The sequence below is a fragment of the Euwallacea fornicatus genome, chromosome 29 (assembly GCF_040115645.1).
Source record: "Euwallacea fornicatus isolate EFF26 chromosome 29, ASM4011564v1, whole genome shotgun sequence".
Lineage (NCBI taxonomy): Eukaryota > Metazoa > Arthropoda > Insecta > Coleoptera > Curculionidae > Euwallacea > Euwallacea fornicatus.
In genome coordinates, this window is record NC_089569.1 from 1,301,641 (window position 1) to 1,325,638 (window position 23,998).

General features: G+C 38.2%; 1 protein-coding gene across 7 annotated transcripts in view; it reads right to left on the reverse strand.

Moving 5' to 3' along the window:
* Positions 1-79: 79 nt before the first annotated feature.
* LOC136347504 (uncharacterized) overlaps positions 80-23,998 on the reverse strand; it is a 46,272-nt gene continuing 22,353 nt past the window's right edge. For 2 of the 7 annotated variants that reach the window (XM_066297560.1, XM_066297554.1), the window contains exons 2-17: positions 10,701-10,822; positions 10,494-10,615; positions 9,998-10,160; positions 6,217-6,539; positions 5,345-5,679; positions 5,039-5,282; positions 4,772-4,985; positions 4,454-4,688; positions 4,122-4,376; positions 2,856-3,130; positions 2,334-2,471; positions 2,168-2,278; positions 1,837-2,091; positions 1,415-1,750; positions 774-975; positions 82-720 (exon numbers count right to left, since the gene is read on the reverse strand). In XM_066297560.1, the coding sequence (XP_066153657.1) occupies positions 432-720; positions 774-975; positions 1,415-1,750; positions 1,837-2,091; positions 2,168-2,278; positions 2,334-2,471; positions 2,856-3,130; positions 4,122-4,376; positions 4,454-4,688; positions 4,772-4,985; positions 5,039-5,282; positions 5,345-5,679; positions 6,217-6,539; positions 9,998-10,160; positions 10,494-10,615; positions 10,701-10,794 (3,591 nt within the window). In that variant the 5' untranslated portion in view covers positions 10,795-10,822 and the 3' untranslated portion in view covers positions 82-431. Of the gene's footprint in view, positions 721-773; positions 976-1,414; positions 1,751-1,836; positions 2,092-2,167; positions 2,279-2,333; positions 2,472-2,855; positions 3,131-4,121; positions 4,377-4,453; positions 4,689-4,771; positions 4,986-5,038; positions 5,283-5,344; positions 5,680-6,216; positions 6,540-9,997; positions 10,161-10,493; positions 10,616-10,700; positions 10,823-23,998 lie in introns of all 7 variants that reach the window. The other 5 variants (XM_066297558.1, XM_066297555.1, XM_066297556.1 and 2 more) reach the window with 5 other exon arrangements.

Below are 23,998 nucleotides of genomic sequence, written 5' to 3' on the forward strand. Positions count from 1 at the left end.
TTTATTGGAGCAACAAAGGCGCAGTTCATTCTCTTGGTGATCACCCGGAATAAGTAAAACATTGTTTCTGCTTAAATTTTATATTCGACGTCTCAAACTAGATAATATTGCACAAACACCATGTTCCTCAACCCCACCACGATTTCGTCGCATATTTAACAGTAAAATAGCGACGTGATACATCCATATCGGTACATTTATGATATTTATAGCTTGTCGACGAGTCCCTCTTCGTTCGAGCTGCGCAGGTACCCGAGTACCAAGTCGCCATTGCAATTTAAGCTTCACAAACAAGCGACGCATTAAAGCTAACCGGTTAAGGCGAAAATATTGTCCCCACTTAAAAATATTGCACGTCCCCTAGATAAGACAGGATTTAATCGTTATAAATTAATATGGCAAATATCATGCTATTTACAGGCGATAAGGTATCAGGGCAGGTACCCCAAAGAGTTCTCAATGTTCGAACTTAAATTACGCCGATTCCCGAATTTTTCCACTTCTCCTGCCAATTTCCGCACGTCTCCATTAATACTGGACCTTCGACTACCGCTGTGTTTGCTCTCATCCGATTGACTCTGGATCGTGTACAAACCGTTTTTCGCCGAGTACATCTTAGACTTGCTCTTCGTCATGTTTGGTCTTCCATAATGGGACGTTGGAAGTGAGGGTTTGTGAACAGGATCCGAGGCTCTCGAGGAGGAACCCTTGTTCGGTTTGCTACAGAAAGGGAGGATTTAATCAATTTCGTCAATATCGACGAACCGACCTACCTGTACTTGGCCTGCAGACTCTTTTCCAAGTTGTAGATGTTTCTGGGATCGATGTCGAAATTTGCAGAGGTAAGATGGGTAATGTCGGTGGTTTGGCTCAGTTTCATGTCGGAGAACAAGGCGGCAATTTCGGCCGATTTCTTAACGGAGAGGGCTTCAGTGCAGGCACCTGTGGTGATGGCAGATTGGATCTTTTGCACACCTGCACATGGAACATTTGATATTAGAACAACGCGACGTTGCGCATGTGCGGATTTTAACAATTACGCGCATGCCTACTATCTAAAACATAAGTGAATCGAAGTTTTGAGGGCGATTCGCACTTTTGGAACTGAAACTACGTTGGTTTCGCGGGCGACGTTTCGGCCTCTGCGGTCTACACCATCATCGGGAAAACGAAAATCGTCCCGCGTTTGGCTCTCTGGGGAATAGTGACGGAAACGCACTGGTCAAGAGGAAGATGAGCTTTTTTTTGAATCATTATGGTTTTTGGTGTGAGTTTAAGTAAAAATTAGTTTAAAATATGTGGCAATGAGAAAAATAGAGGGTAAGTCATCCAACAAGAGCAATTTGAGGAATTGACACCTTCAGGACAACTTTGTCCCACCCCATTCCTCCACTTATTAAAAACGCTTACATACCTGGTTCTTTAGCACCAATTCCTCGAGTTGTTCCCCAATACTCTTTACTGTTTTCTCCCAATCCCCCACGACGAATCGCCTCCTTTAATCCTGCCAAATCGTCCATTTCTCCCGCCCTCCTCGATAACTTCAGCAATTCGTAATCCATCGCAGACAGTTTTCCCCTGTGGATCTGGAAATTCTCCAGGGTCATCATGCTGAAATCTGCATCGGTCAAGTTCACCCCAGTGTGACTGTTGCGCCTTTTCTTCATGGAGCAGATTTGACTGGAAGCATATGGCGATTGTAGTCGCTCGCTGCCGTATTTCTGCTTACTGCGCAGCTTTTCGTAGTAGCCTAGAGAACGTATTATTAATCAGAATCGAGAGTTTGTTCTCAGCTACATTTCAACTGAGAAATATCAGCAAATCGCCTCCACTTGCCTTCACTGGGATTCGACATATACTCCAAACTTCTGCTGCTCTTGGTATTGGAATTGTTCTTACACAATTTTTTATGTAGATGTTGTCGTCTGTCGTTGACATTTTTTCCGCATCTGGCGAGGTGATTGTGGGCGGGCCTTCGGAAAGACGACCTGCGCTGAACCCCATATTGGCAGTAGCATTTGTTAGATTCGGCGCAGGAATCTGTATCACAGTCGCAATAGGTCAAGTCTGAAGGACAGACACACTTTTCATCTGGAAAATTTATTCCAAAAATGTATAGATGAAAAGAAATCGATCGTTTGCAACTCTAAAAGAAGAGTTTTTTTACCTTTTTTACTAGTTCCGCAGTTTCTTTCTCCCAAGCTGCAATAGCACTTGTCTGCGGATACGCAAGTGCACGTGTCCGAATCGTAAGAGCACTCTGAACAAGAAACATATCCTAAAATATCGTATTCTTGATGCAGATGTAATAACGAAGAATAAGAATCACTAACCTGAGGAAGAATTTCTGTTCTGATTGGCGGTCAAGATGTTTTGGTACTTGTTGAATTTGCATTGCCGCTTGAGGGAGAAAAAGTCTGATTCTTCACTAGTGCTCGTTCTCTCCCGATGACGGTTTCTGTTTATGTCCCCTGAAGAGAAAAATAGATGAATAAATACCATGCTGCTGGAGAACAAATTAGATGTGGCTGATATTAAGTATAGGTAGAGTGTCATAACATCGACTCAAATTAGAGCTCATGATATCTCCAATGCCCTCTTATCTAAATCCATGAGATCAACGATAAAGCAAACGTTGCTTCAATGTGTAGCTCCGTTTGCTTCATCGTGTAGCGACGGAGGTAAAGTTCTTGAACTATTGGGAGTAGCACCGTTTATTATTATCGATATGGAAGAATGGAGATTATCTATTGTGATCAATGACTGTTTCTGTTCTCATCTGGATACCAAGGGTATCAGCCTATTACCAGAGGTAGTATTCACTTTATCAGATTTCGAGATTATTTCTCACTCACCATGAGTCTTTTTCCTGTAACTCGTCCTCTTACCAACCAGTTCCTCCTTAGTTCGAAACGGCTTCGTGTCGTAAGATGAAGTGCTGATACTGCTTTCTGGAAATTTCGACTCAACTCTCCTCTTTAGTTCAGGCTTAATGTCTCTGAAGTTCTTTCCGGTCTTCTCCATCTTCGCCAAGTTCGGGTTTAGATTCTTTTGAAAAATGTGCTTCAGTCTTTTGAATTTGTTCGATACCAATTTGTTGGCGCTTTTCTTCAAGGGAACACTCGAAGACCTGAAAATACAGTTTGCTGTTAGTGAGGTGGTTTGATGTCACTGGTGAGGTGTTTGTTTTCGAAACTTTGCACCCAAAAAGTTTCAAAATTATTTTAATGTAACAATTTTCAAAAACACATAAATCTTTATTTTTGAGAGCCATCTTTTGACCGCTGAATGAATGTGTCTCTCACCCCTACCCACCCTAACTTACAAAAATTTAATTTGAAACCTTTCAATTTTATAGCTCTCCATTAATATGGGTTAAGACACATTAATGGATAGCCAGAAATCTTCCCGAAAACAATTCTATATGCAATTTTGCTCTTTTGAACGTGTTTTTCTGTCGAGAACCCCCCTTCAAATTAGTATGCTTTATCACTAAGTGAAGGAATTGTGCAACTGAGTTTTGCTTTATTTTTTTAATTGCAACAAAAGGGTTCTCGATGTGACTATTTGTATAAACAATTACTAAACCTTCACTACTTGAACCTTCCATCCATTTTTTTTTATTCTGTTTATTCAGATTATATTAAATAATTCGGAAAGACATAGCAGCCTCAAAGAGTTGTTATAAAAAAAAAAAAAAAAAAAAAAAAAAAAAAAAAAAAAAAAAAATTCAAAAGCCTGAAATGCACAGAGTATTGGTTTGAGGAAGATTTTAGGTGACCATTGGTGTGTCATAAAAAGGGTTTTAGCTGTTTTTTTAATTAGGGATACGTAGGGGTGAGAGGGGGAATAGCAAGTTATTCATTTATAGCACAAAAAATGGCTCTCAAAAAATAAAAATTTACGTCTTTATGGAAAATTTTTATGCTACAACAGTTTTTGACATTTTTTTTGGGTGAACAGTTCTTAAAAAATCATCCTGTAAGCGTGACTCGTGTGATATCATATGGAGATTCACGCTGCTCCCTCGGCAGGATATTATTTGCCATATGAAACAATGTATTTCCTAACTCGTGGTTGCCTAAACAACCATGATAGCTCCTACCCTAAAAATTTCCTACCTTCTAATGCTCCTCTTCCTTTGCCTCCGCATAATGCTCTTACTCTTCAAATAGAGCTCGTCCTTCGTAAAAGTGACCGCTAATTTAAGCAGGAACTCCTTGTAAATGGGCTTCAAGTCGTTAAAGGACATTCCATCTGGGTCGATTATCACCGACAGAATGTCGTCCATAGAATGTAGGCCTTCCTGCAACGACAGCTCATGGAAGATCTCTTTAAGACCCAACGGAGAACCTCCTCCTGGCGTTTGGTCATTTCTGGAAATCCATTAAAATTGTGATTTATTTCCGTGATATTATTTACAGCTAATAATAAATACAACACTAAGACTAACCTAGAACCTTTGTTTTTGTACCGTGTAAGGCCTCCAGTATTGAGGAAACTGCCCGACCTTGGAATGGTCACTTTGGTCAAAATATCTCCGGAATGCTCCTTCTTGCAAACATTCTCCTCGTCCCTTTTCCTGATGCTTTGCACCCTTTTCAAGCCCTTCTTACTGTTGCTGACCACCTGTTTGATCTCAGCGGCAATTTCCTTCTGTTCTTTACTCATATAAGTGCTCAATTTATCTACAATTTTTTTTTGTATTTATTAAAATTTTCTGTCATGATTTTTTCCTTCTTTTTTTTTTTCGTTTTTATCAATTACTTACCGCTGAAGCTTTTAGGTTTAACCTCGACGTTGTCCTCGTCACCAGTTTTCTCAGCAGTATTATTTCCCGAGGAGATGAGGCGAATGGGCTCTTCGTAAGGTATTATGGCGTCCAAGTCTTCACTGTGGGATGGTTCAGGAGCTTTCGGAGCTTTTTTCGCTTTAATGCTCTTCTTAAGCGGTTTAGATGAAAGTAAGGGCTGCGTGTCTGAAACCTAAATTCTTTTTATTTAATAAAAACTTTCCTCAATCAAAAATTGAAACTTGCATTTGCTACGGAGTTAGTGTCACTGCAAACGGAAGAAGCAACGCTGCTCCTCTTCCTTCTGGGAGGTCTTATAGGTAATGAACTCCCACTTTTCTCTAAGATGGTGCTGGATGTGGTAGACGTGCACGTAGTCAGACCATTTTTGTTTGTAGGCCTTCTCTCCTTATTTTTCATGTGGTTTACCAGGGCTTTATATAGAGTTGCGGCTATCACTATAGCATCCTCCGATGTCTGGCAGACGAATCTGATAGTGCACATGATCATTAGAAACTCTGAAATATGGTTATATAGACATAGTTTTGTTACCCGTGACATTCCAACTGCTTTTGCACCCCGATTTTCCGCATTACCACAGCAAACAATGGTGAATGTTGTTCGTTTAGAATAAACTTCTTTTCAGCTTCGCTCAGGCTTTTGAATAGAGATTGTTTATCCATGTTGTCCGGATCAGTAATAAGGGGCAAAAAGGCGAAGGACACTCCAAGTCCGTGCAGCATTGAGCTATTCTCCTGTATAACAAATTTCACTGCAGACCAGACGGCTATAGTTGGGAATGAGTTCATTTGCTCCAGGTCTCCCGCAGCTCCCTGATACTGTACTCTGAGACCATCGCAGGAAATTTCCAGGCGACCAGTTAAAGGCTGAACAAAAATTGAACTGTAAGGAAAAAGGGTACGAAAAAATGTGTTGGAAAAAGTGTAGGGAGAAACGTGTACGGAAAAAAAGTATAAAAACAAAAAGTGTAAAAAAAACGCATAAGAAAAAGTATTAAAAAAGTGTAGGAAAAAAAGATTAGAATGTACGTTGTAAGGGAAAAAGTGTATTGTGAACAATGCGAGGGAAGAATATAAGGAAAATGGCACAGACAAAAAGTAAACGAACAAAAGGTAAAAGGACAAAATGTGTAAGGAATAACTATTGAACAAAAAGTGTGAGGAAAATGCGCAGGAAATGGTTGCAGGGAAGGTTGAAGGAAAAAGTGTAGGAAAAAAGTGGAAAAAGATATGAATAGGCAAAAAGATATATCGAAAAAAAGTATAAGAATGAGAGGTATGGGGAAAAAAGTTTTGAACAAAAAGTGCATGAAAAAATTCGTAGAAAAAAAATCGTAGCAAATAATGTGTAGCAAACAAAGACGTAGGAAGAGTGTACGAATGTATATTTTCTACTGAACTAACCTTCTTGCTTTTGGCAATTTTCTTGTAAGAAAAATAGAGCTCTTTCAATGGTTTCTGCAACCCAGCTAAACTAGTGACTTTCTCCTGTAAAGCGACGCTTCCTAAGTAATCAATGGAGAATGTGTGAACCCCAATTTGGTTGGTCGGAATGTTGCTATCTTGGGCTATATCACTAAACATTTTCTCTATTTTTGCTTGGACAATGTTGTGGTTGGTTCCGCTGCTCGAATCCGATTCAAACATGCTGTCGATTTTCTGTTTGTAGATGCTGTAGATCGAGCCTGTGTCGTCGTTGTTTGAGAAGTTGTGTGCATGAGGGGATCCTAAACCAAGAGTAATCTCATTCGATATTTGAATTTATACTCGCTTTCATATGAGATCCACCACTTAGTAATAATAATAATAATAATTAGAGATTATAATTTTCGCAAAATAACGATTCGTGATAGGGTATAAAATGGTGAGAATGTCAACAAAAAAAAAACAATAATTATTCATTAAAAAGGTAATAATTAGTGACTCCGTCTCGTATAACAATGCAGCTATGTGTTCTTCGCAGCATGGTCTGCGACAAATCATTCATATCCTTCTGGGCCGCTTCATTCCATATCATTTCAAGGTAGTGTGGTAGGTCATCCAAATCATTTGGAGGCCTCGGTAAATTTGCGCTGCGACTCATCATGTTCCAAAGACGTTCAACAGGGGATAGATCCGGTGAGCGTGCCGGCCAAGGCAACATTCCCAATGCTTTGTGCTTCTTCCAGGTACCTTCGAGTAATGTTTTCAGTATGCAACCTTGCATTATCCTGTTAGACAATGCAATTTCGTAAGGTTTACATAAAAAGTACTGATACTGACCTCAGGGCATTGTCATTTTTTTTTTGTTTTAACGCTGCCTCATCGGGGGCTTTTTAAGATATCTTCTTGGCAGTTCGGCAACAAAATAAACAGCTATTTTTGTGTAAGTAATAGTTTATTTGTTAATAATCGAATAAAAAATCTAGGAGGTCGATGACAAAGAAAATCATTGGCGTTCCTGCTTTTTTACTGAAAATCTGATCATTTCATAGTTTATTACGAAGCGTTATTTTACCAAAATTACAAGACTTAGCTATTGTTGTCACTTGGTGGTGCATTTTATGGGAAGATGAGATATATTCGATAAACGCTGAATGGATTAAATTGGAGAGAGATTGGAGGTCCTTCAAGACCGGAAGGGAAAAATGTACTCAGGTGTCCGGTGGAATGGTAAAGCTCCCTTTTGCAAGCAAAAAAGACTGGTTGTGGCATAAGCAGTTGTTTTCATGGACAAGAAACGTAGATATTATGAAACATTTAAGGCAACGAGATTGCTATAAATTCGCTTAGGTAACGTACTTGCTTATTACAATATCGAGTAAATGTTTGAGGAATATTTATAAACCTGTTTTATCGACCATAAATTTTCGATACTTGTATAGAGAGTGGATAAGTATAGGACCTTGAATGTCATATAAATTAAGAAAGATAAAAAAAATTCGGAAAATGCCTGACGTACTGGGCGAGACCTGCTGGGGCTTACGTTACCGAAGGCTGCAGGGAACCGGCCCGGTTCCAGCTCTGCTTCAACAACGGCATAAACAATATGTACTGGAAGTATTAAGAGTGGCGTTGCCCCTCGAACTTGGAATCAGGCCTAAGAAGGACAATAAAAAGTGTATCGGTTCGACGGAATCGAAATTACATGAAGAGACAGTTGGACACAGCAAATGGGGAAGAAACTGGGAAGAAGAAACTGGGAAGAAGAGAACGTAATAGTTTGACGATGAAATAAACAGTTTAAAACCTGACGAACACTACCTGGAAATGGGAAAAAGCATGGATAATTTAAACCCCCTCCTTTCTCCAAGGTAATATTGATCCAACAGACTCAGGGGGAAATCCCGGGTGAAGATAGGAAAGAGGTGTTCGTAGATACTTGAAAGCGAATACACAGGGTGTCTCGAAAACGATAGATGTAATTTCTTGATTCGTTGCAAGAAAAAAAGTTCCTACTAACATAAATCCGTAACTTCACCGTTTTCGAGATACTGGATGTTAAAAATGAAGCTTTTTCCCGTTTTTTGACATCTCGGGAACGGTCTACGATACAGACTCAGCTTGCGGACGCACGTTTCGAAGCACCCCTTTGTTTGCGAGAATCCCACGTTCCCAGACCGGCTAAAACCTTACTACCAACAATGATGTAGGGCGCAAAAAGGGCAATTTCCCAAGCTCTGTAGGGAAAAAACAAACTTTTCCCCATTCAAAAAATCATTGTGCTAATATTGGTAACGGAATAAGACCAAGAAAAAACCCATTGAACACTCTCAATTTCGATAAAAAAAAAGACATTAATAATTCCCTCTCGTTAGATTTATGTTGAACTGGCTTATGCCTAATGTGCAAGAAACTAAAATCTGAAAGAGATTATTCAGGAGAGTCAATGATGAATCGTGCAATAAATATGATACACCTATGATGATTCATTAGAACCGTTGAGGCATTCTTCGATAGTTTATGGTCATTTGATATAAGATAGCCTTCCTCGGACATGCGTTTCTTCATGAAGAGGTGCCGATCGATTGATATATTGCCTTGCATGCTTGGCAAGGCAATTAAAAAGGTGATTTGAAGATTTTACATGTGAATACAAATGGATATAATAAGGAGACTTGCCAAGGATAATTAAATTGACCACACACCAATTATACTGTGTGGACGTAAAGTATGGACATATTAAGTATAATGTGTACAAACGGAAGCAAAAAAATGCTCGGACAGGTCAAGCTTAATTTACAAATCCGCAATTCCTTACCTAAAAAGAGTTCTCATTAACGGATAGATGTAAATATAACATCATACCCTATTTTTTTACTGCAATCTACCGACCCTGTATACAGGACGATTCGATTTTAAATAGGTTACGCAACATTTGTTTTAGAAAAAAAATCTTTCACCCACGTCAGTAAACCAATGAGATGAACGATGAGAGGTAAAAATACTGAGAGAAAGACAGAAAAATGATCAAGGTGCTTTTTAGCTTCGTTTGTAAGGTTGGGCGACAGTTGAGGAATGATTACTCCGATCTCTTCCGTTAATCTAATCTTCAGCTCTTCAATATCATTTGATAAATTGACGTAAACATTAGATTTTAGAGAGCGCCCAAAAAAAAAAATCGAGTGAAGCTAGATCTGGAAATCCGGCAGGCCATCCAATCGGTCCTCTCCTACCAGCGCAATTGTTGGAAAAAATGGCATTTAAGTCATCTGGAACAGATTGCGAGCAATCTAACATCACGTGAATGTAACAAATAGATAACTCGAGTTCTGGGGTTTGCTTGGTTATCTAGTTTTTTACTTACTTTCCAAATCTAAATTGTTATGCCGAGAGTCGGTAAGTTTACTAAACTTAAGTAAAATAAATAAAATAAAACACGGATAGTTTAAATTGAATGAACTGTGCTTTTCGTCGCGTTTCAAAGTGTACACTTCTCAAGTTACCCAGTTTTTGCATTTAGGTGACGATATTTGCATAAATAATTTAAAAAACTCAACACATTATGTCTAGCTCGCCCGTAGTTTTATAATACTCACATGCGACCCTAACCGTACAAACTTGGGCATCCTCGCCCCAAACATGCCTGCCAACGAATTTAGCCCCAATAGTAACTCCAAATGCGAAAAATCATGAAGGAATTATATTCCATTATCTCCCAGTGTGACGCACGAAAGGTTCGTGAATAATAACTACCATTACTCACCGTTCATGCTAGGATTTTCGATCAGTCTGAACCCGTTCGATTTCTGCGACGTGACACTCCTGCTGCTCATCTTACTTCGCACACTCTCGTTCCTGCTGATTTTCTTGTCCACCATTTTCTGGACGATCTGCCGTTCTTCCAGGACCGTACGCTCCTCGTGCACCTACAAGTTTCGAACCAAATCAAAGTCCAGCGTTCGCTAAATCGTTATTATTTCTGAAACCACCGTTCCTAATAAATAGAACATCAAAGCACGCTTTGTAATTAAATCTCTGAAATTACTGGCGGATGCAATTGAAAATCATAATAATACAGTAGCAACAGTAATTAAAACATCATCATTTCTTCAGATGATATTACACAAGCGTGAGCCCAGCACCGGCAGTAAAACATTTAATCACGGAAAGATGTTACTTTTTGATTGCATTCTTATAACTGAAACTCTTAGATAACTTATTGTAGCCGGAATAATTTTCTTTATGTGACTCTTTTTTACCTTTTTATCTCCGGTTTCGAGGTCTCTGGTAACTTGGCACATGCTGGTGGTCGTACTCGATTGCCTGACTTCACCGTCGATCGGTTTGCTTGGAGGTGGCGGTGCAGGGGGCAAGGGAGGGCCTTAATTAAAAATAAATAAATTAATTAATTAATTTAAAAAAAATCATGAGGATGACATTTTAATGTCGCCCGATCGATCACGCACCCCTAAAAGGCCTATTGGAGGACAGCAGAGGGTCCAGGGGCGGGGCTGGAGGTCTGGGGATCACTACATTGTCCATGGCGCTGCAAGTTACCATATTGGCCCATGTTGGATTACGACTCAGTCTGAAAAAAGGACAATGTAAGGTGCTGCAATTTTAAAACGTAAAAGAACAAACGAGAAAAAACAGTGTAGCGCAGGTTTAATTGGAGCCCGAGATAGAAGTGGCTGGTAAATTGACCATAAATCTTGGAAGTAAGACGGCCAATACTGCAGTAGTTGCAAATTGGACGTAAGTGGCTTTAAAAACAGTACTACGTTCTGTTTGTAAAGTTTTTAATTCTGTCTCGTTAAATATGGCAGGTACGTTTTGCGGAAAAGTAGTTTAGCGCAAAAAATGATGGTCGACAAATGGGGATAATTATTTTCGTTATTATAACATTAACAACTGGACTACGGGTCGAGTGGGAGAGACGTAGTTGGTCAGCTTCGGATAGCTGGCTTCGGTCAAAGAAATGCGTTGTAACATTGGCGAAAACGTTGCCGCACAGTAGAACCTTCAATCAACGCTGCTATTTCTATCGCGTATTGAGGGCCCATCAAGGTTTGAGGGCAAAAAGTCACATCCGAAGGAAATAAAAGAATGGGAGATTTTGAAAGGTTCCAACTTAGTTAGAGCTATTACTCCCAACCAGGAAATGGAACGTGTGCACCCTGCGACCCTGTAGATGTTAAACAGCAATGTTGGAATTTCCGTCACTTTTTTTTCCATTCTGTAACCAGACTTTGGTGTTTTTCCTCCTTTTTTCTCGTCCTTCGAAGCGGTATTTCGGACACTACGTCCGCTCTAGCTCTCGGTGTAGATTTTTTACAAGTTTCCTAAAAAATTCAAAAATGTCTACCGAACACTTTTAATTTACCAGTAAGGCAAAGAGCTTTGCAGCTGTTTCGTCAATTGGACCGTTTTCGTTGGCATTTAAGTTTGTAACTTAATTTTCAGTTGTTAAGATCCCCGATTTTCCGTTATCAGAAGTTATCGGTTTTTGGACAAATTCGCCCCATTAGGAATTAACTGTCCATCGGGTGTCCTGCAGTTTCGAGCACTTACTGTTGCACACCGTCAGTTACCTGCATTTTCGTTTACTATTTTTTCGTTCTTGATGTACGGGGCAAGTTTGCGTTTGTTCTTTTGCTGTCTCACCCCAGACACGAGGGGGGCACAGTTGGTTGGCGGTGCCGAGGTGAACTGTACCTGTTTTACATACGTTTTAATTTCCTTCGAAGGACCGCAGCCTATTGAACCGATGCAGAACAACAAACACTTGAATTTGTCTCACTAAATTTTCATTAATGCTGCACTAGTGACAAAGGTCATAACAAATTGTAAAATTAGAGCAAACTAGAAAAACATTAGCGTTCACCAATTGTCAAGAAACTTTGACGATTGGGAGTTTTCCTCGAACAGGGCACATGACACACGAATTGAGAGCAGGATTGGGATCCCACTGAGACTGTAGGAGTTAAAAAGAGAACAGGAGGGATGTTGGAGAGGCGTTGAGTGTTGCGTGAGAGATCCCATGAGACTGATCCAAATCTCAATTTTTCCCACCGAATGTGAACCTCATGTCATCCATTTATGTTTTCACCACCTCATAGTCATACCAATTTATGTGAATTATTAGTGCTGAGGACTAAGAATTGCTTATCAATACGGTGCCATGAAGGTCTCAGAAAAATTATGGGCCAGAAGAGTTATGAGCGTGGGAAGTGTGGAATGTGTATGCAGTTGACTAACGTAAACACTGCCCTTAAGGGTGGTTAATGAGGGTTTACGTTGGCAACATAAAGAGAAGTTTTATTAGTGGGTGAAGATTTTCCCAACACTTAAGTTTTTAACTGTACTTCCATTTCTTGTTGCACCTAGTCGATTAGTCCCATGCTTTCGTTCCTCATGGTATAAGGTTTACCTGCAGTCCCATATGCTGCGGTCTATCCGCAGTGTTTAGTACGAAATTTTCTTTTTTTCAACAGACAAGAATGTTAAGGTATATGAATAAGGGTCCCCCTCCCCGTTTGCTCTATTTGAGGCTCAGAATTTCAATGATTCGTTGATATTAATAGACACTCTTGACTGTTGCTTTGTCCCACGCTGTACCACTGAAAATCTATAGAATTTTCGTGTTTTTTTTTTTTTTTTAATCAATTAGGACGCGCATCAAGATCGTCCGTTATACAGGGCATTTTTTGTAAGTACTGCGCAGGGACATCTCTAGAATCGGTTGAATTAGATTTTAGATACAGTGAAAGTCGCAAATAACGACATCGATTTGAAAAGTCGCGTGTGGCGACGGAAATTCAAACTTTTTTCATCGTCTATTGAAAAAAATATGCTTTAAACCTTTGCAAAAAAAACATCTATAGTGACTTGCAGGCCGGACACAATGTCGCGACGGGATATACCATAGTATACCGAGTGGTCCATTTAACCTGACAAATCGGGATATCTCGAAAATTACGCATCAGATTGAAAAAAGTTTCAAATGAAAGTATTTTGTCTCGAATGGATCCACGATATAACATCAACCATGACTTCCCAACTCTTTCACCTGGGGTTGGGGCGGGGGTAACTTTGAAATCTCAAATGGCAACCCTCATTTTTTATTGCAGATTTGAATTTTACGATAAAAATTACTTGGAGTTTGTCTGAAACTTTTTTTTCGATTCGCCACAGATGGCGCTGTAATCGGAAAAATTAGCTTTATTCTGATTCTGAAAGAAAGCATCGTGTCTTTCATATTTTTAATGGAAACTCGTTGGTTTTTTTGGGTACCTCCGATAGTTTAAAGAAATAAAATCGTGTGTGACAAAAAGTAAATTTCATATCGTTTACAAAGACAGTGAAAGAAATTCATCAAATCAATCAACGACCGTGGTCTGTAAATGTTTGGTGTGGAATGCTTGGCAATAAAATAACTGGTCCATATTTCATTGATGGCTCAGTAAATGGAATAAAGTATCAAAACTTCTTGAATGAAGATTTGCCCTTATTATTGGAAGACATTAATTTGGAAACTCGACGTTCGATGTGGTTTCAGCATGATGGTTGCCCAGTTCATTAGGCTTTAATATCCCGAGAAATTTTACATCATAAATATCGCAATCGATGGATTGGATGAGGTGGACCTATTCATTGGCCAGCACGATCGCCTGATCTTACCCCACTCGACTTTTTTTTATGGGGTTATCTCAAAGGAAAAGCGCATTCAAGAGTACCCACAACGCCCGAAAACATGATGGAAAGAATTAGAGCTGCTTGTGTTTCTGTCGTTCCCGAAGTGTTAGTGTCTACTCAACAAGCATTACAGATGCGCTTAAGAAAATGTATTGATGAAGGTGGTGGACATTTTGAACATTTGCTTCGTCATTAATTTAATGTTCGAACAGTTGTGTTTAATGGAATGAAAATTCAATGTGGATCTAAGTTTATTTAGAAATTTAATAATAAATAAAGTTTTTTTTGTCACAGACGGTTTTATTTCTTTAAACTATCGGAGGTACCCAAAAAAACCAACAAGTTTCCATTAAAAATATGAAAGACACGATGCTTTCTTTCAGAATCAGAATAAAACAAATTTTTCCGATTACAGCGCCATCTGGGCGAATCGAAAAAAAGTTTTCAGACAAACTCCGGGTAATTTTTATCGTAAAATTCAAATCTGCAATAAAAAATGAGGGTTGCCATTTGAGGTTTCAAAGTTACCCCCGCCCCAACCCCAGGTGAAAGAGTTGGGAAGTCATGGTTCGTGTTATATCGTGGATCCATTCGACTTTCACTTGAAACTTTTTTCAATCTGATGCGTAATTTTCGAGATATCCCGATTTGTCAGGTTAAATGGACCACCCGGTAGTAATTGTAGTATAGAGTCGGCACTGCCGGCATTCTTTGAAAAGTCACGCAAAGAAAGATCGACATTTTTTTGAAAAACGGGGCCTTATAGACAAATCCCAGAAAATTCCTTTTTGATTTGCGTATCTGACACAGCTATGTGTGGTTGCGGTTTTTCTGCGATTTGTATGTAAAGCTGCTAAAACACCGCTTCTTATACGTTTCGGCTAGTTCTTGCGGAATTCCTGGTTGAACGCGACCAATGTCCACTCCATATTGCGACTGCTACGAATACGCAAAAAAATTCATTTCTTCGAGCCGTTTGCCGAGACTTAGCAACTGAAACTGCGACGAGTGGGTTCACCAATTTGAGTTTTTTATGCGTGAACATTTTCGTTTGTGTTTTTTGCCGGTAAACGACTCAGAAAAATTCATTTTTTGTAGACGATTGTAGAGAGAAACGGAGTCACCGTGAAAATTCTTGAATCACGAACGAGACCTACGCCTCGTGTCCAGGCGAACCTTGGACATAAGAGATTAACGTGGGAAATCTGGTTTTAAGTTTTTCGCACCTGCACGAGTTATCCGATTGAAAAATTTTGGGGCGAAGCGCCTCTAAAAATTCGAACGTCCCGCGTAATCGTTCGAGCCTGCGATTTGTGCAACAACAACCGGATATAATGACCCTTTTTACTCGACCCCGTTAACGGCGCCATATCGGACTTGCTCTCTATTGATATGCTGCAAAGGGAGAAAGCATCCGGATTTCTTAATTAAAATTTTATTCCCCACAGCGCGTTTTTTTCGTTTTAATGAAGACACACAAACTGGTCAAAATTTAAAAATTCAATTAAACTTAATAAGAGTCCAATGAGGAGACCATTTATGGTATAAACTAGTCCCAGTTCAAAACATCCACTGCAGCACTAATAGAGCAACACCTTTCGACGATTCTTTACCGTTAGTTACGGCAAAATTTCTTATTTCGTTCCCTTTCTGCGATTATTTTATGGGGCTTCTTCACCATAATCGTTACTGTCTTGCCAATGCGAATTTAGATGCTCATCAGATTAGTAACGTTTGTTTGTTAATTTATCGAAGAATGTGGAGAGACTGGATGTTTTCGTATTGAAATCCGTATTTTGCACCATGAGGAGCTGAATCGGCTTCAACAAATCAGGTGATAAAATGATTGATTCCCACGATCCGAGAACAGTTAAAGTACTGATACTAATAAGTGTTAGGTGCGCTAAAAAACGTATATGGCGAGCGCATGTTTTCGATTTTTTTTATAACGTAATTTTCAGCAAATATTTTTCAAGTCTCCATACAGGGCGTGTGTTAAACGTGTTTCGCAACTGCCGAAGGATTCAAATTAAAAATGAGAGCTCCTGTAAGCGTACATCCAGAGTCGCTTCGTTTCCGAGATACGGATTGCCGAAATTTAAACAAAGTCGCTTTCTATAATTGAAAAAACATAAATTATCGATCCAAATTGACGAAAATTTTCGTCTTTTAATAGCAACATTGTGATGCGTTTTTCAGACGTATCACAGTTCATTCATAAATTTCAGCAATGTGCCCACAGAGCGGATCCGTCGCTCGATAGATGTCCACAATTTTCCTAATTATTTCCAATCGATCGTCTAAATTTACCACTCCCCCGATTTTCCTTCACATCCCGTTTGTTCTTCGAGAATAAAGTAACATTTTTAACTTAACTTTAACTAATTAAGTTTTATTAAAGTCCATTAAAATTGTTTAAAGGAGCCGGCAGTGTCCAGGATGCGTAAGTTCGACCGCCTCCTGAGTAATTGCCCAATCATCAATCATCCGATTTATCAAAACGTCCCGACTATCTACCTTGTGGCATAGATACACAATGGCATAGACGTCTCCATAGGAAAAAGTCGATTGGATTTAAGTCCGGGAATCTAGCAGGCCTCAGTGAGGACTACCATTGCTATACGTTTCCTTGGCCAGTATGCGCATATGAATATGACGAAAAGGGGGATATTCCCAGGAACCCCCAGTGTGTTTAGACAACTCTGCATACGGTCAAGTTATGGACATTATATAATGGATGGGTATGCGACAGATTTCCTTTTCGTGTGTGAATCGTGAGTAATGGTTAACAAAATCGAAAAACCAACGTTTACGATTGTTGCACCTAAAATTTACCTAATACGGCCAGAATTGGATCTTTACATAAATACAACAGGTGACATACCTACACGATGATGTTCACTGGGTTAAGGTTGTCTCGTGTAACGGGACCACCATTTCGTAACGTCTCTCTTTCGCATAGCTACTTACTCCGCGATATTAATTTCTCTTGCAGATGACTCAAGCTATTCGTTTACCATTCCCAAAAAGTGGCACAAAGTTTATTGCTTCTTTACTAATACTATTAAGTAAAGTCACATTCTTAAACCACAATACGTGAAAAAGGCTAAGTAATCAGTTTATCTGTCCTAGGAAGCGGTTATACTTATGCAAAGTACCTTGCGTAAATAACTCATACGATTTTACAAAACATCATAATTACTAATCTCCCGAGGCCCTTCCTTTACTTAGAGATTTTGTCATATATTTATCAACAGAAATAATCTACCAGAAGAGGAAATGGTGCAATTGCGGAATACTCTTCGTTATATAAATATTTTTTTTGAATAGGATGTTTGCATATAAAATAACAATGGTAATGACGAAGGAATACATAATTCATGCAGTTAACTGTGTGTTAACACTACTATTTCCCGAAGATATCTCACTTAACGCTCATTAGTAAACATATTCAGTAGGTAAATAAGCAATTTACGGTCACAATTTAAGTAGTGTTTGCTAACCGCGATATGGTTTTTTCCATATGAGAATGCGATATTCCATATAGAAAAATGGCTACTGCAAATACAGGGCGTCCGGATTTTTCGTAGCAGAATTTTAGCCAGGTGTTCGACGCGTGAAAATAAGTTTGATTTGCTATATAAACTACATTCGAGAAATTCTTTGTTAAGCAAATACAGAGTGCCCAAGATTTATGTTACTTTCAGTTTATCCCTTATGGCTTCCAAAAAAAGTAGCAGACAAGACGACAACACTAACTTCAAATACAGAATGAACTTACCAGCGATCGTTCATTCGATAGCAAAGTAATCTAAATCAATATCAAATAATAATCACTACGTTGATGGTTCGAAATGGTCGCCATTACGTTCTGCGCCCGAGTTAGGAAGCCGCCATTAAGGCCGCCGCACGTCTCGAGTTCTGAGCAGCTACTTTAAAGGCGGAACTTCTCATTCGCCTTATAAGTTTTTCCTGAGAGTTTACAGGAGTGGAGTGAATATTTTCCTTCACAAACCCCCGAACATAAAAATCTAGAGGGGTTGGATCGTGCAGCCGAAGAGGCCGAGCAATCGGTCCTCCGCGATCTACTTACCTCTGTGGACAGTTCGCATTTCGCCAGTTCCCCACTGCTAGAAAATAATGTGAAGGATATTCGCCTGATTATGCCATTAACTTATGTCTAAAATTTGAGCTAAATATCTCAAAAAATTTTGGAGCTTTTAAAGATTAAGGAAAAAAATATAAAACTTTAACGCTATTTTCTTAATAAAGCTTTCTCGAATGCAGTTCACGTAGCAAACTAATATATTTTTTTTTATGAATAGAAGACGTGGTTCCAATCCTACCACAAAGAACCTGGACTCCTCCTGTATGTACACGCACATAATAACTGTTTACTTCCTATGATCATTTCACCTATTTTTACTTGTATTAAATTTACTTCGCTTAATGCTTCATTTAGCATTTAGCATACGTCTTTGAGAGATTTAGATGTGGCCTAACGGCCATAATGTGTAAATTCATAATTTATGATCCAGTGCAATAGACTGTAAAGATATTAGGGAAGTTGTTTGGTTTAAAACTAATGCATTAGAAAATGCTGATCATGTTATGCGCGCAAGGCTAAAATGGAATACATCTACAGTGAGTTCCCGAATGGGGATGCCAAGAAATGGAAGTTTCTTATGAAAAGTGTCTTCTTCGCGAAAGTTTTCTCGTTCCAAGCGGTTGAAGCACTTCTCACCATTTGAGTTTTCCGGTCTGTTGCAGAGAAGTATCAAGAAATGGGTCCGTTTCGTGAAAAATTTTTCTTGCCCCAAAAAATGATTTCTCGTTTTCACTGTAGCCGTAAAAGAGACTTAAATTAAATGACAATTGCCAAAAATAGCAATCTCTCCTCTTGGCAACCCGCCCCGAAAATTACTGAATATCTCAAGGAATTTCCAATGCATAATATACTGGCGAGCATAAAATTCGGGTCACTTTAGTATTTTCGAAATTTTTGCCTTCCTAACTTCCAAAAAAATAAAAAAAGATAGCCTTTATCGATTCTGAGGTCCTTTAACCTTGTTAAGGGTAAATGGTAAAAAAAAACGATCCTGTACCCAAATAACCGATGTATTGTACAGGTGTCCATTACCCAAGCACTGTAACATTTTGATATTGAAGGTATTTTATCAATCTTTTTTTTTCATGATAGAACCATGCAGAACCGTAAACATTTTCCCAATGATCCGAAATTTCATGAAGCAATGCCGGTATGCCAGCGAAAAATATCACTTCTCTTTCGATACATTTATATTTGAAAATTTCGAAATGACCCGAATTTTATGCTCGCCAGTGTACATTGTACTGCCTTCATTATAAATGTGGACTCTAGAAGGAGACGCCAAGAAGTCGTGAAAAAACTGAATAAACAAAATTTATTTAAATAAAAAGCTTAGCATAAAAATAAAAAATATAAAGAACCGCTATACAAAATACTAAAGCGTAAATACTAAATTTCATTAGGTGATTACAAAAATTTGTGTCGAATAACATAAATTACAATACTATTAAAATAATCGAAGGCAAACCTTCCTCCCAACAAAACTTGTTGCACAACATATTAATTTACATCACCAGCTGGGAGCATTTAAAAACGTATTTAAATTGCTGTACCTCTCTAATTGGCAAAACCGTAAGACCTGAAAAAATCTTTAAAACCAAATTAATTCGACAACAATTTTATTCTTATGGAATATTCAAATACCACTTCTGGTCCAGCTAAACCGACTTTCAATCGCGTCTGGTTACCTCCTTCATTGACTGTTGGTGTTCTTGAAATATCAACAGTGCATAAAGAGAGGAACCTCATGCAGATGCCGATCTAATAATGCTGCAAACTATTCGTGTTCTTTTTTATCTATCTTTATGTTTAATGCCTAATTTTCTTTATATTTAGGCAGAATCCACCTTAGCATTTTTTCATTATTACACTGAGTGAAGTTCCCCTTATTACGATTTCGCGACAGTCGTCATGTAATGTAATTTCATTAAGTGCTCTTAATTTTTTATCTTTGAGATTTTACCTGTAATTTACAAAAGAAATATGGCGATTACGCAGTACCATTAAGATAAGAAGTAATTTTCATATTTCCTGCACTTGGCAGTATCAAGAAGGGGAAAATTTTCTCGTGGTTACCCTAATCTATTTCGATACTTTGGAGGAGAAGAGGCGATAAAACAACGTTATAATTACTGTCCCTGTTTTTTTCTTCATAGTGTTAATAATAGGTAATGACAATAGTACCTATCTCTTCTTTATTATGAATGAAGTAAATAAAGCACAATTCAAGAAAAATTTACATAAAATAGTCGTTCATAATAAGCGGCGAAGTCTAGTTTAACCTTCTTCTTGCTTCCCATCTCTGATTTCGAGCTATATAAATCGCCTTTCTTTTTCGTTAATTAATTTTTTTAATTCAAATAATAACAGTACAGCTTAGGAACAATATCTTCCACGAAGGACGCTAATATGGCATTTTTTGAGTACGCTCCAACTATATTTTATTGATTTTTGAAAAATATTTCAAAGAATATACCCTCTAAATACTGAAGAGAGCTTTTTCTTCGGAAACTAACAGGACGTTCAGAAATCATGTTTATTTTCCGAAGAAGAAGTGGCGTTCAGTTTTTTCGTTCAAAAATATTCTACGACCTCTTTTTGCTTTCAACGGATGGATTGTGCTACAAGTTTTTCTTCACATTTTCTCACAGCAGAATCATGAAGGAAGCCAAAGAAGCACTCAAAAAAGGTTACTAACATTTCCCTATTAACTATAACATTATACCATCTTCTTCCATTTCTCTCTTATTTTCGTCGTTGATTGCTGGTACAACAGTGACACCGACAATACCAGATTAGTACAAAAGAAGAACCTAAGAGCTCCTTGTGAGTGAAATAGCGGGACTAGAAATTAAGTTTACTAATGCAGTTTATGAATCTAGAGCAACTAAGCATGTACCTGTAAGGATCAATCTTCCATCAAATTGGAAGATCCACATATCAGCTTGTAGTGTTTACATTTTATAGTTTATTGTTACGTGTGAACGAAAGCGGAAATGTTTTTGGCATTAAAATATTCCAAATCTTAATGAGAAAAACTTTATTTAGTGTCTTAGCTTGAACTAACCCGAAACAATTTCTCTTTTTTGTTTTTTCTTCAAAATATCCATGATACACGTTCGTGGCATATTCGTAGATCAAATACAACTCCATCGACAAGCTTTAAATTCGTGGAACTCTTGTGGAATGGCGATTTCGAATCCTTTAGGAGAAATACCAAGACCCCTGAGAAATTTTGAAAAATGCACAGGGAAATTTTTCCATTTCGTTTTTACTGGTTTCCATGTAACCTGAACTGACCCGAAACCACTGTTTCACTTCAAATTTAATTATCGTGCCTAGTACACGTTCGTCTTAAGGCAGTCTCAGGGCTACTTCGAACTTAACAAACGGTGGTTCCAATGAGTAACCATAACAACAAGGTCATTGTAGCCTTTTCTTGGCCTAACCAAACCTTAAAACAAACGGTGCTCTAGATAAATCTAGCAATTATTGCTATAAGCATAAGTAGGTAATTTTCGTCTTGTTATCCATCCTGGTAGAAACGGTTCACCTTAATAATTTACTTTCAGGTACGTATTACATACCATTGGATTCCCCAAAAAATTAATACAAAAAATTTATGCTGCATTCCACTGCATAATTTCCACTAAAAAGCGTTAATTAGCGAACCAACGGTACCACCTAATGTGCAATGCCACTAGTAGACCACACTTTGGAACCATTATGGCAGTGCGTTCCGATATAATTGAACAACATTTTGCAGATGCCCCATAGATTTCCTCGCACTTTACTCGAAAGATACGGTTTCAGTTGCTGTACCGTTTTCTTTGGGTTCTTTGTGCGTGTAAATGGATGTTTATGGGTTCGTAGAAGAAAACGCGAGCGATCAAGTCGTACTGGGACCAAATATGGGCAGCAACCAGACGAACAATGTCTACTACTTAAAAATCACATTGCGACCTGTTTCAAGTTGTAGTAGGCACTTGCAGATAATCTCTCAGATAAATTATTAACCACAAACTTTCATGCCTTGTAATGCGTCTGAATCTACTATTTGTGGTATTCTTGATAGGCGTATAACTAGACGATTTTTTTTTTGTTTGAAGGTAGTTCGGACGCTTCCAAATTAACGAATCTACCAGAATTTGCAGTTTTCAGTAGATCGGGAGCACGTGCGATTTCCAACGCGTGCGCTTCTTAATGAGAAAAAATTCAAATGGGAAAAGAGTTCAGACAAGGTCTGAGCTCTTGAATGAAATGAAAAGTGTTACAGTTTTTATGTAATGGCAGTTGCTGCACGATCGCAGATTAAATCTTTCCGTTCAATGAGGCATAACAAATAGCTGAGATTTATTGCACGATTCCTCTATTAGTCACGCGTTGTAATAGATTTGTAATTTTACAGAGAAATCTGCATAAATCCAGTTAAAACCGCTCACGTAAACCTACGTTTTACACAACAAATTTAACAGTAAACAATTTTTACAAGAAGCCTCCCCTTAAGAAATAGCTGCCTTGAGCATATGGCTTACGAAGAGATTCAAATCCTGCTCGTCATCACCATCAGATAAACATGACAGACAGATTATGAGGTTTTGGTCCAAGACAATAAATCTCCGATTTGGGTTTGAAAATACGCTAAGCAAATGGTACTCGTAACACTTTATAATATCGCAAGTAATGTAATTATTTCCATTGACGTCACGAACTTCCATGTAGATTTATGAACTTAACCAGATGCGGGGTCGTTAGTTGAAATAGAGTGAAGGACGCCAGATCGGTACAGCACGACTTCTAACGTAAAATAAGTAATTTTTGTAGAATTAAAAATAATCACAAAAAATAAATATTTAACGCTACTGATCGTTAAATAGATCTTCTGACAAAACAAATTATTTACAGGATTGCGATCGCAAAACCTCCATTTATATCTGACGTAAATGATGCGAGCTGTCAGTGTCAAACAAATAGTAAGTCATTAGGAACGATTCCGTGGCCATCTATCTTGAAGTTGCAATATCAATTTTAAAAAGGCCTGTAAGTCCGCCATTTTGAGAAATAACTGTCTGCTCGTTGGTGTTGTTTTGAAACTTGAAAAAATACTTCTTTTGAACAAAGCGCGACCCGCTATGCTTTTCGTTAAAAAAGATATAAGTTTGTGCCACATCTCGGAAATGACAGCTGTCAGAAGGGAAAGAAATTGACGTATCTTTCTCAGCGCAAAACGATCTGCAATATTCGCACAGTGAAAGTCCATATAACGACGGCGAGGAGACCGAGTTAAAACGGTCGCTATATCCGGTCGTCGTTATATCAAGGCTTATTTCGTTTTTGACAACTAAATAAGTATGAAATAAGCACAAAAAACGTATTTAAAAAAACGAAACCGATAAAAATAAATAATGTAACCCGAATAATTTAATATAACCTAACAGGTTTATTCTAGTAGGCTTTGCTTCAATTTAACAAAAGCATAAATGACTTATTTCATTTAGTTGTCATATTACCTGTCACTACCTTCTGCATCATTAACTATCGATTAAAATGAATTTTCTACAAAAACGAATTAGTCGACATGATGTTTATTTTGGGTGAATTTGGAAAAAATTGTCTTTTAGCTTCTCGTATTTATAAACAAAGATATCCTGATCGCCGACCTCCGAGTACCTGTGCATTACAAAAATTGTTGGTTCGATTCGAACAAACAGGATCGGTACACTACAAACCACCTGTTCAATGAAAAACTGTCAGAACAGAAGAGACAAAATTTATGGTATTGCAGGCTGTAGCTAAAAATCCAAATGCACTTGTTAAATTAATATCTTTTTTTTTTATTTTGTTGTTTTTTATTATTCTTTAGTTTAACTTAAGTTTACTTTATCAATATCTCTAAAACTGCAAACGTTAATTATAATAATGCCTGGTGCAATTTGATTGAAATTTTGTAAATACCTCCAT